General features: G+C 43.0%; 3 protein-coding genes across 3 annotated transcripts; 1 reads left to right on the forward strand and 2 right to left on the reverse strand.

The window, feature by feature from the left end:
- Positions 1 to 213: 213 nt before the first annotated feature.
- Positions 214 to 3,882, reverse strand: si:ch211-241j12.4 (uncharacterized). Its single transcript, XM_056481574.1, has 4 exons — positions 1,569 to 3,882; positions 1,373 to 1,447; positions 884 to 1,007; positions 214 to 302 (listed from the first exon to the last, which is right to left on the reverse strand). Exons 1-4 carry the CDS (start codon positions 1,585 to 1,587, stop codon positions 224 to 226), a joined length of 297 nt encoding a protein of 98 aa, XP_056337549.1. The 5' UTR covers positions 1,588 to 3,882; the 3' UTR covers positions 214 to 223.
- Positions 3,883 to 5,811: 1,929 nt separating this feature from the next.
- smim8 (small integral membrane protein 8) lies at positions 5,812 to 8,173 on the reverse strand. The gene is made up of 2 exons (XM_056481266.1): positions 7,966 to 8,173; positions 5,812 to 6,544 (listed from the first exon to the last, which is right to left on the reverse strand). The coding sequence occupies exons 1-2, from the start codon at positions 8,113 to 8,115 to the stop codon at positions 6,386 to 6,388; spliced, it is 309 nt and encodes a 102-aa protein (XP_056337241.1). The 5' UTR covers positions 8,116 to 8,173; the 3' UTR covers positions 5,812 to 6,385.
- A 1,952-nt stretch (positions 8,174 to 10,125) lies between these two features.
- On the forward strand, positions 10,126 to 13,701 carry gjb7 (gap junction protein beta 7). Its single transcript, XM_056445514.1, has 2 exons — positions 10,126 to 10,263; positions 12,200 to 13,701. Exon 2 carries the CDS (start codon positions 12,214 to 12,216, stop codon positions 12,991 to 12,993), a length of 780 nt encoding a protein of 259 aa, XP_056301489.1. The 5' UTR covers positions 10,126 to 10,263; positions 12,200 to 12,213; the 3' UTR covers positions 12,994 to 13,701.
- The last annotated feature ends 1,562 nt before the right edge of the window (positions 13,702 to 15,263 follow it).

Here is a 15,263-nt window from a genome sequence, read left to right on the forward strand (position 1 = left end):
GAGAACATTATTCTCAGCTCAAACTCAAACACACACACTAATAATGCATTTACAGCTTGTGAAAAGGGGTATAACTGGTAAACCTCCATCTAGTGCAACAACCACAGCAGACAGTGCAGAAACAGTGCATGAATCGGGTCAAACAGAACCTCTCCTCCTAGATGTGAGAGACGGAGGCAGGCAGATGATAGAGCAGAGATCATACCTCAGCAGCAGCAGAGTCTCAGCGATGAAGAGGGCGATGCGGAGATCTGCTTGCCTCAGATCCACCACCCGACAGCAGAGTCTCCTCCAGACGAACACTGCCAACACACACACACACACACACACACCACACAACACACAACACACACCACACACACAAACACACACACACACCACACACACACACACACACACACACCACACAACACTTACATCAGACAGTCTGACCTGCTTCAACAGCCAAATATCAAGCATTGATCAAACGCTGAGCCCATTATAAGAGATGAAGCACACAGTCCTGAGACAGCAGACCAACATGTTGTAATGGTTCAGGGAAGTGTGTGTGTTTATTTTACGGTTATATTAACTGACTGGTGCTTTGTCTGCCACATTTGCTGTAGTTTCAGCAAGTGATCACTCAGTCTTTACATACAATAACTCTAATTGTTAGGGAAGCGATGATGTTTGCATTTCTTTTCCTGTTACTTGGAATACATAAAGGTTTTAATTGTGAAATGATTATAATAACTAAATAATAATAATAATATAATAATAATAATAATAATAATAGTGTCTGTCCACATAACACTGAAGTGACAGTGGAATTTATTGTTCATCTCATAGTTTAAGAGTGTGTGTGTATGTGTGTGTGTGTGTGTGTGTGTGTGTGTGTGGTTACCGGTGCAGGCGCAGGCAGTAGTGTATAAAGTGCACCGCCTCTTCTTTGCTCAGCTCCTCCTCCAGTTTACCGTGATGCTCAGAGGGAAACAGGACCAGTGGACAGCCGTACTGGTCAAACACACCTGTGGACATGGGTGGATTTAACCAACAAGCAAGGCAAGCGGCTAATTTTCTATCATGTTTTGTATAGTGAGAATCAAACAAATACATTTAAGTAATAAAATATTATTAAACAATAAAATATAATATTATTATATTATGAAAAATATCCACCAAATGGAGCAGACAAACAAAAAAAAATTATACTTTTAGTTGTAAATTCATTTTAAGACATCTAATTATTTAAAAAGTAGAAAGGGTGCATTTCAGGACTTAGGGCCCCCAAACTACTAAATCCGCCCCTGCCTGTGGGCACACACCTCGGTCATCATGAGACCCAAACACACTCAAACAGACCATCACACACACTCAAACACACTTAATTTACCGGGGAAAGCGACCGCTCCGGAGTTCAGCACATGTTCAGCGGGCAGCGCTGGTGATGACGGGCCGCTCTGCAGCACTGAAACACAGACACACACACGTCAGAAACTCTCCTCAGAGTCGGTGCTGCCGGTCTGAACTCAACCCGCGGTGTGACTCCGACAAACAAACTTCACCGGCGGAGCTGCACCGGTCCTCACCTGCGCGTGCGCCGTTCATCTCGGCCGTTTTACGGTCTCTTCTCTGCCAGTGTTTCCATATGGACTCCTCAGAGAAACTTTACAGTGAACTTGTGCAGCGGCACCGGGAGACGGGCAGAACCGGAGAGTGAGCGCGAGATTCCGCCATGTTGAGCTCATTCGGCGGCTGGGCGATCAGAGCCGCTGTCAGCAGACCTCATTTATAATGTAGAGCATGTGGGCGGGGTCAGGGGTAAATCGCGCCCACAAACACACGCACGCACACACACACATGCACACACATGCGCGTCAAAACAATGAGCAATAAACCTTTATACTATTTATTAAACATAAAACATTTAACATTACAGTCATGCCTGACCTATTTACACATTTATTTAATTAACATCATTTATTAGCATCGCCTACATTAGCTGACTGTATACAGACCTACAGATCCATCAGTACAGACATTAAAGAGAGTTCACCCAAAACTAAAGATGTATTCACTATTTACTCACCCTCAAGTCGTTTGTGTATGACTTTTTTCTGTTGAACACAAATATATTTTGAAGAAAGTTATAAATCTGTAACCATTGACTTTCATCAAATAAAAGTCAATGGTTTTCCGTCTCCAGCATTCCTCTAAACATCTTCCCTTGTGTTCTTTAATAACTGAGACAAAGACAAAAGACATTTACTCTGAGGAAACTCTCTAAAGTAAGTCATGATTGACTGCAGAAGTGAGAAACGCGTCCCTCCTCTTAATTATTCTACATCCTGTTTACATCTGACACTAGCAGAGCTCAGCTTTCAGAAAACCTCTTCATCAACACATCATGCTGAAGACATTCTGACAGAACAGGAAAATCCAGCCTGTAACCCAAACACCTGTCATCACGATGCCTCAGTTTCAGTCAGCTCTCTTCCTCATCCATCTGTCTGCACACACACACTGCTCTGATGTCCAGAACTGGAATCACTGGTTTGGAAAGTTGTGATTCCTCAGAAAGTGATCATGTGGGGATGATCACACACACACACACACACACACACACACACACACACACACACCCTGTGCTGCTCTCCTGGAGACGCTGAATGATATAAGATGGGTTCATGTGTTCATGATAGTCGCATTACTGCCCTGCGCATACACAACACTACACAACAGAGAGCTTACTGCAGAGTGGATGATCAACATCAACAGCCTGAGGTATCAAGACATTTGTGCTGCCCATTACATTACAAATCACAGGAGAGGGACAATTCTCCAGCAGGATAGCGCTCCTTCTCATACTTCAGCCTCCACATCAAAGCTCCTGAAGCAGAGAAGGTCAAGCTGCTCCAGGATTGGCCAGCCCAGTCACCAGACATGAACATTATTGAGCACGTCTGGGGTAAGATGAAGGAGGAGGCGTTGAAGATGAACACAAAGACTCTTGATGAACTCTGGGAGTCCTGCAAGAAGGCTTTCTTCACCATTCCAGATGACTTTATTAATCAGTGATTTGAGTCATGTCAGAGATGTATGGATGCAGTCCTCCAAGCTCATGATGGAGTCAGACACAATATTCATTCTGTTTCCACTGCAGCATGAGCACATATTCTATACTGGACATTATTGAAGGTTCAGTGAGCAGACTTTAGTCTAAGCAGAGTCAGACCTTACTGTCCTAATCAAATCATTCATAATCAAGACATGATCAGATTTTATTGGGCTCAAATAAGCCTCATCTAGAGCAGTGGTTCCCATAGTGGGGGTTGCAGGACAATGAGGAGAGAGTTGCTTGGTGATTTCCAAAAATCTAATTCATTTGATTAAACTATTAGAATATATTTGAATATTTTATTCATAACCTACAGAAGAAAAGAAACAGTAGCTAATAGTTATATTAAAATAACATCTTTGTGACCCCTGGGGGGATTGTTATATTAGACACAGCACACAGATTTTATGGCACCAGGTAAAGCTTTCTGACACCTTTACGGCGCTCACGAACATTAAAAATAAATACAGGCCACAGCTGAACATGGAGGATGGTCCCCGAGTGGTGTTCTTCAGAATTAAATGATGAATAGTCTTGGTTCTACAGGTATGTGTACGCCGTTATGAGCAAGGTTTATATATTCATAACCACCTCAGAGGATATTGGGGGTCACGAGTCACTGGGATTGCAATTTTGGCCATCACAGGCTGATCTAGAGGCCTTTGCCTTTCATATAAGATATTGATACCAAATGATCCTTAAACTTGGATAGGCGACAAGACTTCTGTCAGGCAGTGAATACACACACACACACACACACACACACACACACACACACACACACACACACACAACACGCACACAATTACACTGCTTTTCTGAGTTTATACCTTATATTGAACTAGTTTCTCATGAATGTTTCTCTTTAGTGTAATTATAATGTAGAATATAATTATTCTGCAAACTGTATTTACTTTGCTGTGAATTTGTCCAACCATTGAATTACACAGGATATAAAGCAAGGATTTTATAAGAAACTGTGATTAAATTGTCCACCTGTGAAAAGTAATTCTTTACTCTCTTTTAGCAGAAAAGTTATTTAATTACAGTAACTAGCTGAGTGTGTGTGTGTGTGCGTGTGCGTGTGTGTGTTTGTGCTCAGCTGTTCGGTCAAAAAGGAGCAACACTGCCTCCTTCTGGAGAAACACACACACACACACACACACACACTTGTGAACACATGAGCAGTGTCTGTCTGTGCTGAACTCTATCTCGCTGTGCTTTTCTTGACTGTGTGTGGTTTCTGCTCCAGCAGTTGACTGCATGCAGTGCTTTAATACTGTCACCAGCTCTGAGTGCATATGTGTCTGAAACTGCATGTCTCAATTTGCAGCCAGAGACTATTAACTGATTCATTTTTCTTCAGTTTAGTCTCTTTATTAATCAGGGGTCACCACAGCAGAATGAACCACCAACTATTCCAGCATATGTTTTACACAGCCAATGCCCTTCCACAACCCAACATTGGGAAACACCCATACACACACACACACACACACACACACACACACACACACACACACACACACACACACACACACACCACACACACACACACACTCATACAGTACGGCCAGTTTAGTTGATCAGTTCCCCTATAGCGCATGTGTTTGGACTGTGGGGGAAACCGTAGCACACGGAGGAAACCCACACCAACACCGGGAGAACATGCAAACTCCACACAGAAACACACACTGACCCAGCCGAGACTCGAACCAGCGACCTTCCAGCAGTGAGGCCACAGTGTTATAAATTAGTTTACACATGAGAACTGATCTGAAAGCAGTTATTTTGAGTCAGAGTGCTGAATGTTCTCCTGATGTTCACGTTTTACACTGAAAGCTGTACAACATATGAGGCCACCAGGGAAAATAACCACACAACATGCTCATAGAGGAGGACACTACTAACAAGACTACATCAACCACTGAGAAACATCTGGACACTAATAGACCAACAGGCTCACCGTCATCAAAACTGACCAGCTGAATGATCAATATTATTTATTTGAAAATACGCAATCATCTGCTAATCAATAATACAGCTATTTACACATTAGCTCCAGTTCATTAACACACGTGCCTTTGAGAAATGTACATTTAAAGCTTTCACTAATTATACACCAGTGTAGTAAACTTACACATTCACACTGTCCCAGCTGTACGGACACCCTAACTGTAATATAACAGCCGTAATTCTGTGTTTAATTGATTATTGAATGTGCAGCAGATTCAGGATTCCTCCCCTCACCATCAGACTCCTCATATACACTGTTAATCATTCATTTAATTACTACACATACTGTTACCTCTGACAGTTCAGTTAATCATTCTCTGCTGGATTTTGCACATCAGATTACACATCTAGGTAATAGTCATTACGGCTGCACAATATATTCAACATTTATCATTATCCTGATAATAGTATACGCAATATATGTATCGCAGACATGTCTGATCATTGACATGACAGATGGAGCCTTGCTATCTTTAGCTCCGCCTCCCCAGTAGTTGCTGCTCTGCTATTGGGTGGAGCCCAAAAGCTGAAGTCACAGCTGAAAGTAAACACTAGTGGGCGGAGTCGAGACCAGAGAGGAAAATGACAGCAGCCAATCAGAGTCAGGATATCTGTGCAGGTTTCACTCATTCATAGAGTTTGCAGACTCAATGTTTGACCCTGAAGCCTGAATTAGATTTAATAAGATCTGAAGAATGTTGTTTTGACCCGTTTATTTTAATATCATTACATTATTAAATGACTTAAATAACAACTAATTAAAATTAAATCTTTCTAAGGCAATGTTATATCTTAAAAAAATATCCTTATCACAATACTCGACACAACATCACCCTTTTCTCAGTATCGTGCAGCCCAAACATTATACTTATGTATTTATAGTTGTTTACCTTTTGCGTGCTCTTCTAACTGCATATTTTCTTACATTATTTTATTTATAATTATTCAGAATTATTCTATACCTTAAATCTTACTTAAGAAATGAGCAAACTAACAACCTTACTGAACAGAGAAAGAGTTTCCTCACTGTGCACACGAGAATAAACACTCTGAATCTTTAATGATTATGGATAAAAGTGGGACTGCTCAGTGTGTGTGTGTGTGTGTGTGTGTGTGTGTGTGTGTGTGTGTGTGTGTGTGTGAAAGCGTCATGAACACACAGTGCATGAAGCAGAAGAGGAGAACAATAACACGTCCAGTTCATGATCATCAACAAACACAAACGAGCGCTGGGGTTGATGATACGCTGGTCTGATGGTGAAGATGAAGGTCTCAGTCCCATCTGGAGGTCCTCCTCCTCATGTAGGTCTCTCCATCGCTGTCCACGGCCTCATACAGCTGCTGGTCGCTGTCTCTGATGGCGTGAAGATAGCCCAGATAGCCCACACACACAGACAGAGCCAGCAGACCCATAGCCATCACTGGCTTATTCTGCACACACACACACACACACACACACACACAATTGAACACAATTCCACTCAGAACAGGATTACCATTTGCTATACGAATGATTATTATTATACACACTCACCGGCCACTTTATTAGGTACACCTGTCCAACTGCTCGTTAACACAAATCTCTAATTAGCCAATCACATGGCAGCAGCTCACTGCATTTAGGCATGATCAAGAGGATCTGCTGCAGGTCAAACTGAGCATCAGAATGGGGAAGAAAGGGGATTTAAGTGACTTTGAACGTGGCATGGTTGTTGGTGCTCAGATAGGTAGGCTGTGGCGTTGACACCATGCTCAATTGGTACTGATGGACCCAAAGTGTGCCAAGAAAATCTCCCCCACACCATTACACCACCACCACCAGCAGCCTGAACCACTGATACAAGGCAGGATGGATCCATGCTTTCATGTGTGAGGCCAAATTGTGAGCCAAGCATCCGAATGTGTCAGCAGAAATGGAGACTCATCAGACCAGGCAACGTTTCTCCAATCTTCTATTGTCCAGTTTTGGTGAGCCTGTGTGAATTGTAGCCTCAGTTTCCTGTTCTTAGCTGACAGGAGCGGCACCGGTGTGGTCTTCTGCTGCTGTAGCCCATCCGCCTCAAGGTTGGACGTGTTGTGTGTTCAGAGATGCTCTTCTGCAGACCTCGGTTGTAACGAGTGCTTATTTGAGGTACTGTTGCCTTTCTATCAGCTGGAACCAGTCTGGCCATCTCCTCTGACCTCTGGCATCAACAAGGCATTTGCGCCCACAGAACTGCCGCTCACTGGATATTCCTCTTTGTCGGACCATTCTCTGTAATTCCTAGAGATGGTTGTGCGTGAAAATCCCAGTAGATCAGCAGTTTCTGAAATACTCAGAGCAGCCGTCTGGCAGCAACAACCATGCCACAATCAAAGTCACTTAAATCCCCTTTCTTCCCCATTCTGATGCTCGCTTTGACCTGCAGCAGATCGTCTTGACCATGTCTACATGCCTAAATGCAGTGAGCTGCTGACATGTGGTATGACAAATGGTATGACATTGAGGTAAAGTTGGTTTTATATTCGACTTTCTCCTTAATAATATAACTTCAGAAGAGTATTGTTTGAAAGTTCTAAATAGGGAAATAATATGATCAGCCAATAATCAAAGTACAGCACTTCACAGTCAACTAAATAGTGCTAATATTTGAAGTCAAACATTTAGACGCAATATTCAAAGTACCGTGGTAAACAATATAGGGAGCCTGTCACAAGCTGTCACTGATCGAATGTGCGAATATGAAACCGACTTTACCTCAGTGAGTACCATATAATAAGCGGTTATTGCTGTATAAAATACATTACGACAATGAAGAGTCCTCATAAACCACCAACATGTGTATGTGTGTGTGTGTGTGTGTGAGACTCACAGGTCGGATGAACAGCTCCGGGTTGACAGCTCGGAACAGTGATGTGGTTCTGACCCCCCGCAGGCCCGGGCTCCTGTATGCAGGCTCTGCCGCGCTGCTTGGCGGCTCCTGCGGTCCGGCTCTCCCGCTGCTGCTCTGCTCGGAGCTCATGCTGACACTGACCCGCTACAGCCACCCGATCCTCTGCGCTTCTTCTGTGTGGATCAACAGCAGCTCACACCACATTACCGCCACCTTCTGTTCTGTTACAGCTACAGTCCCTCTGTCTTAAAGAATATGTCAATATTTACTGGTCTTCACACCTACAGTCTGCCTCTGTGTTTGCTTAACCCTCAGTGTTTCCCGCAGCCATCATCTGTTCTGTGTGTTTCATTAATGAATTCTCCCCCTGACACTGAACATCGATGATCAGGCGTTATTTTGACCCACAGGAGGACAAAAACAGGCGGAAACAGCGCACTCTGGGGTCACAGAATGCAACTGCAGTGGAATATATGTAAACAGCAACCTGTGTAAAGTGATCTGCATCATTATAAACTGAAGACTGTCCATCTTATCAGTGATACATCTCTGCAGTGACTCAAATCACTGATTAATAAAGTCATCTGGAATGGCAAAGAAAGCCTTCTTGCAGGACTCCCAGAGTTCATCAAGAGTCTTTGTGTTCATCTTCAACACCTCCTCCATCTTACCCCAGACGTGCTCAATAATGTTCATGTCTGGTGACTGGGCTGGCCAATCCTGGAGCAGCTTGACCTTCTCTGCTTTCAGGAGCTTTGATGTGGAGGCTGAAGTATGAGAAGGAGCGCTATCCTGCTGGAGAATTGTCCCTCTCCTGTGGTTTGTAATGTAATGGGCAGCACAAATGTCTTGATACCTCACGCTGTTGATGTTGATCATCCGCTCTGCAGATCTCTCGCACGCCCCCATACTGAATGTAAACCCAAACCATGATTTCTCCTTCACCAAACTTGACTGATTTCTGTGAGAATCTTGGCTCCATGCTGGTTCCAGTAGGTCTTCTGCAGTATTGGTGATGATTGGGATGCAGATCAACAGATGATTCAGCAGAGAAATCCACCTTCTGACACTTTTACACATCATCAACTAGAAGTCCAGTTATTACGTGCTGCTCTTGATATAGACTGTAATGTAGTCATAATCTGCACTTTTTGTGAAGCTGCATTAAAATGATCATTATTGAGTAAAGCTACTAACTAGAAATGACTGACTGAGTCAAGAAATTTATAGTGACTAGATCACTTCCTTGTTATGAGATGATTGTGAAATACTGTATGAGGACTCTTATCATCTCCAGAGCTTTGTGTTGATCAGTATATCAGATTATCAGAGACCACCATCACACACACAATGAGGATTATGAAGGGCGGTGTATATTATATAATATATTGCACATTACATGCACATTACTCTGCATATATATATATATTATATATATATATATAATATATATAATAATATATATATATATATATATATTCAGAGTAATGTGCTGCTGATGATCTGTGGATAATGAGTGGTTATAGTGTCGGTCTCTGCCTGACGGTGTTGAACAGCAGCGTCTCTGTAACAGTATATTAGAGCTGATGAACTCATCTCTTATTAATGCCCAACACACAACACACACACAACACACACACACACACACACACACAACACACACACACACACACACACACACACCTCTCATTCATAAAACACAATAACATTAATTTATGAACTTTTGTAAGTATATTGTAATTCTAATGTCCCCACAAATATAGCAATACTAGTAAATGTTGACCCTGTGGGGACATTTTTTGGTCCTCATGAGGAAAACGGCTCATAAATCACAGAGAATGAAGCATGCTGAAGATGTAAAATGCTGATTATTTCAGTCTGTACAGTAGAAACATCATTACAGCTTTGGAGGAAAAGATAGCTGCGCAAGTGTGTGTGTACATTCAGGAAAGCACCTCTCTCTCACACACACACACACTCAACCACACAGAGTGTTTACACTGGAAACAGTGTCTCCGCATCAGCAAACAGACCTCGGCTGCTCTGATTGGCCAGAGATCAGCAGGTCTGCTATGGAAACCCAACAGGTGGAGCACCTGCGCAGGTGTGTTTGACTATCAAATGACAGAGACCGCAGGAGTGAACATCAGGCGAGAAGAAGCTCACTGATACACACACACAGACTTCATCATCCGACTGCTGTTTATCTGCTCAGGAGCTCCTGGAGGAGATCTGAACACCTGAACATGTGCTGATGAAGACACACTGCTGAAACCAGTAAGTAAATCAGGGTGTGTGTGTGTGTGTGTCGGGCGTAGGAGTGTCCCAGCTTCAGTGCGTATGAGCAAACCTCACAGTAATCCTCCGGCATGATCATCAGACACTCCTCAAAATAAACAGAGGAAGCGTTCAGTGGACAGGTCTTCTTCTTCAACATGTTAATCAGCTAAAGAGCCATTTTCCTCTTTATAAAATCAATATTTTGCATTATAACTTTAAAAAACAATAATGTGTAAAGTGTTTGAATTGACTGTACAGACACTGTAAAGCTGATACGGCAAGGCAAGCTGACACAACTCTTACACCATGATGAATCAAAACAAAAGGATTAAAAGAATCATACAATACTCACACCAGAAGTCTAGTTATACAGTGAGTATAGTTACTATAGTATAGTTACTTTAGTAAAGTCACTTTAGTATAGTCACTTTAGTATAGTAACTTATAGTAACTTTAATTATAGTAACTTCAGGACGCTGAAGTTGAGGATCCACATGCAGTACTTTATTCTACAGAGAATGGTAAGGCAGGCAATGGTCAACACAGGAGAAAAGCAGGAGCCTGCAGGTTGTCCAAAAAAGTAGTTTGTGGTCACAGGCGAATAGATCAGTTCAGGTGGCAAACAACAAAACACAGTTAACAAGGCGAGGGAGGGTCAGAAAACTGGGCAAGTCAAGACAATGGAACGCCTTTCGAAATGTTACAGGGTATAAACCAAACGAGACTCAGCAGTGTGTGTGGTAATGAGAGGTGTTTTTATAGTCCAGGTAATGAGTCAATGCTGAGCTATAGCTGTATGTCTGTCTGTGTGTCATCAGGCAAACCCGGAACAGGTGTGTGAGGTGCATGACAGGAGTTTTAGTCCATTTGGTAGCAGATTTGTAGTTCTCCAGCAATCTGCAGTAGCTAGATCATGACTGTAACAATAGTATAATACACACACACACCACACACACACACAACTACGGCCAATTTAGTTCATCAATTCCCCTATAGCGCATGTGTTTGAGGAAACCGGAGCACCTGGAGGAAGACCACACCACGAGGGAGAACATGCAAACTCACAAAAGTTAGGATGATTGTAAAGGCCCGCACACTTTTGGGACCTCCAGACTTATTATTAGTATTATTCCTATAACTCCCTGTGAAAGGAAACCCCCTCCAGCTCTCAACTTGCGCTGACAAGCCTCCAACCTCCCTCTTCACCTGTCACCCCATTCACAGGCTGCCCCTGCATGCAGCTCAGCTTGCAACTGAACCAAATCGGCATCCAGACCTGATTCACTAGCCATCACTAGTGAACTGAATCATTAGTGAAACAAGTCACTAGTGAACTGAACTGAATCACTAGTGAACTGAACTGAATCACTAGTGAACTGAACTGAATCACTAGTGAACTGAACTGAATCACTAGTGAACTGAACTGAATCACTAGTGAACTGAACTGAATCACTAGTGAACTGAATCATTTGTGAACTGAATCATTTGTGAAGTGAACTGAATCAACACTGAGCTGAATAAACAGTAAACTCGAAAGCCTGTTCTGTGATGCAGGTGGTGGAAGCCCTCATTCTGAACAGTTCCGTCTCTCTGGAAGATCCTAAACAGGTTCAGGCTGTTTGATATGATCTGCAAATTATGCAGCCTTTGTGCAAATCTCTGAACACATCCTCACTGTCTATAACACAGTATTACACAGTGACGAAACTAAAGCTACAGCTGCCATCACTCAGACACTAAACCTTTATCTGCTGATGAGCAAAACATGCATGGTATACCTTCTAAATGAAGATTCACCTTGTTTTTGACCAAATTCATGAGTAGTTTTGTTTCTTTGCTCTTGACTGTAAATAACTCTGTCTTCATGTCTGAGTGTGGATGTTTCTGGTGTGCTGTGAGGGTCTTGAGGGTCTCTTCTTGTGTGTCTCCACAGGCGCTGTGTGAATCATGAACTGGGGTTTCCTGGAGAACGTGTTGAGCGGGGTGAACCGCTACTCCACCGTGGTGGGCAGGGTCTGGCTCTCCATCCTCTTCATCTTCCGCATCCTGGTGTTCGTGGCGGCTGCCGAGCAGGTGTGGAAGGACGAGTTCAAGGACTTCGTCTGCAACACGCAGCAGCCGGGCTGTGAGCAGGTGTGCTTCGACCACTTCTTCCCCATCTCTCAGGTGCGTCTGTGGGCGCTGCAGCTCATCATGGTGTCCACGCCGTCCTTGCTGGTGGCTCTGCATGTGGCTTACAGGGAGCACCGCGAGCGCAAACACAAGCGCAGACTCTACCAGGACAAGGGCAGCATCGACGGGGGCCTGCTGTTCACCTACATCACCAGCCTGGTCCTCAAGACGTCTTTCGAGGTGGCGACTCTGCTGGCCTTCTACCTGCTGTACAGCGGTTTCCACGTGCCACGGCTGCTGCGCTGCGCTGAGAGCCCCTGCCCCAACAGCGTGGACTGCTACATCGCCAGAGCCACCGAGAAGAAGATCTTCCTCTACATCATGGGCTGCACCTCCATCCTGTGCATCGCACTCAACCTGCTGGAGATGGGCTACATCGTGTCCAAGCAGTGCTGGAAGAGCTTCAGCAAGAGATACGCTCCAGTGCGGGACGGGGCCACTCGCCCGCCCTCCACCTTTACTCTCGGCCCACCGCAACCCTCATGCACAGCCAAGGAGGAGAGTGTCCAGTCTGCGCCAGCAGAACAGGAGATCCCCACCAACACCACTGCCTGAACATAGACTCACTAGCTGTGTTGCTGTCAGTGCGGGTCAGGCAAGGGCGTAGATCTGCTCTTGACATTAGTCTGGACATGTAGACCTAGTGCGCATGGACAGAGCAGCACCAATGCTCTTTTACACTTATAATGAATATATGAATAATGCCTCATTCACACTAGCTGCGGCTTTGTAGCTGCCTGTCGCTCTGGGTGGTGTGTTGGACTACAGCAGAGAGTATACAACTGGCCTCTGCAGGAGCTGAGAGGATCACGGAGCTCTTCTGGTGCTCCTATTTGCTGCTTCATTTGCATGAAGATGAAGGATTCTTAACTTCGTCACGTCACTCGACACCCCCACCTGGTCACCAACGCTCTCTGTCGTTCACGTAGACAGAGGTTAACAGAAGTCGCTCGCTCTGCTGAAATGAACACTCACTTGCTGCTTTTCCACTGCGAGTCGCTTATAGTGTGAATGAGGCTTAAGGGCTTTAGACACCTAATAAACAAATAATGAATGAAGCACCCCCCATGCTTTTACACGATATTACTGCAATCCGGCTTTGAGGAGGCATGAATGTAGAGACATTTACAGAGGCAAATTTAAAACCCACTGTTTCCCTATTTTCATAAACATGGAGGCCAGAATCAAAACTGAATGTTGATTATTTGCACAGCCTTGGTTAATATTATGATAAATAACCTGCCTTAATGTGACTTTAAGTGAAAGCACAGACTGTAAAAGATATGGATGTAGTATTCGTGACGTCACCCAACCCAAAACAAGCTACCAGTAGGCTCTAAAGAAAAATATAAATGATCTTAAATCAAACAAACACATGTATAGAGATGCTATATGAGTGTATAATTTCACTCACCTGGGAAAAGGAGGCCATGTGAATGGTTTGTGAGCACAATTAAGTGCACACAGCATGCTATATCATCTGATAATTGCAGGAAATTATTCTAAAAGGGATCTGACTGTAAATCCACATACAACACAAAAATATGATGAATATGCAGAGTTCAGTGGATAATCAGCCGGAATCAGCTGAGGTGATGACCAGAGAGACCTAGCTGTCACTCAAGTGGCCACGCCCTTAATTATGAAGATTTAATATAAGCGAAACGAAGGAGTTTTAGAAACATTCACCCCCTAACAGTTATCATGAAGGGTAATATTAGCTTCATGCACAAAAATGATTCTTTGTATCAGGCTGTAAACACCTGTACAAAGGCATCCGCTGTGTAAAACATATGCTGGAATAGTTGGCGGTTAATTCTGTTGTGGTGACCTCTGATTAATAAGGGATTAAGCTGAAGGAAATGAATGAAATTTCTTAGCAATAATAAAAAAATGAAGTTTTGATGTATTTACAGTAGGAAATCTATAAATCTATCTTCATAAAACATGATCTGTACTTAATATTTAGATTATTGGCATAAAAGAAAAGTCTTTAACTCCAGCACTGTTATTTTGGCTGAATATTTCCATTATTTTAACTTAAGACTGGTTTAGTGCTCAGAGTCAGAGGAATAAGTGTTTAAAATGAGACGTCATGTTCATCCTCAAATGAAATGTACTAAAGTAACTGTATATACACTGACAGCATCTTAAAGACACACAGAGTCGACTTTAATGCTTCTAAGAACTTGTAAAAATATCCAAACATGTCTAATAATGATGGTCAGAGAGAGATTTAGTCAAGATAAGCTGTGTTAATACATCAGGAAATCTGTGATCGTGTTAAATCTGACTGAAATGAAGGACTGGTAGTTGTAAGATGGGTAAAAGCGAATGGTATGAAGGATAACAGGGTAGCAGAGCTTCAGATGACAGTTAATTACAGTTCATTACCGTATGGTCAAACTGTCAGTCTTTTTCATGTCCTCAAGTGATTCTCGAGTATTAATGTATTTATCTTTGCATGATGAACATTCATAATATGTAAACCAGATGAGAAGATGGGAATAAATGTGTTAAAGAGCTGTGCTGGATCAGTGTGTTTCTGGAAAACTCTGCATCTTTAAAACATTTTCAGCTCCGCGTCTGACCAGAAACCTGCGGTATATGTTTAATAAGCAGATCTGTTCTGTCCTCTATAGAAGTCTCCTGGGTTTATTTAGCATGTTTAAAGAGACAACATGTCACATTTTATGTGTTAAATGAGCATTTCTTCATTTCCTCACACCTAAGTGGTTATAAACTTTTGTTTCCCTCTGTTGAACCCAAAAGAGGAGATTTAGAAGAATGCTGAACACCTAAAACCATCAACTTCCACACAGGAA

Source organism: Danio aesculapii, chromosome 20, assembly GCF_903798145.1.
Source record: "Danio aesculapii chromosome 20, fDanAes4.1, whole genome shotgun sequence".
Lineage (NCBI taxonomy): Eukaryota > Metazoa > Chordata > Actinopteri > Cypriniformes > Danionidae > Danio > Danio aesculapii.

What these genes read in the sequence shown, in the direction of transcription:
- si:ch211-241j12.4 (XM_056481574.1), bottom strand. An exon ending in CGGAGCGGTCGCTTTCCCCG is followed by an intron (nt 1,008 to 1,372) that starts GTAAATTAAGTG and finishes CCATGTCCACAG; the next exon opens with GTGTGTTTGACCAGTACGGC. An exon ending in TACTGCCTGCGCCTGCACCG is followed by an intron (nt 303 to 883) that starts GTAACCACACAC and finishes GTGTGTTGGCAG; the next exon opens with TGTTCGTCTGGAGGAGACTC.
- smim8 (XM_056481266.1), bottom strand. Translation starts at nt 8,115, where the DNA reads ATGAGCTCCGAGCAGAGCAGCAGCGGGAGAGCCGGACCGCAGGAGCCG. An exon ending in CGGAGCTGTTCATCCGACCT is followed by an intron (nt 6,545 to 7,965) that starts GTGAGTCTCACA and finishes GTGTGTGTGCAG; the next exon opens with AATAAGCCAGTGATGGCTAT.
- gjb7 (XM_056445514.1), top strand. Translation starts at nt 12,214, where the DNA reads ATGAACTGGGGTTTCCTGGAGAACGTGTTGAGCGGGGTGAACCGCTAC.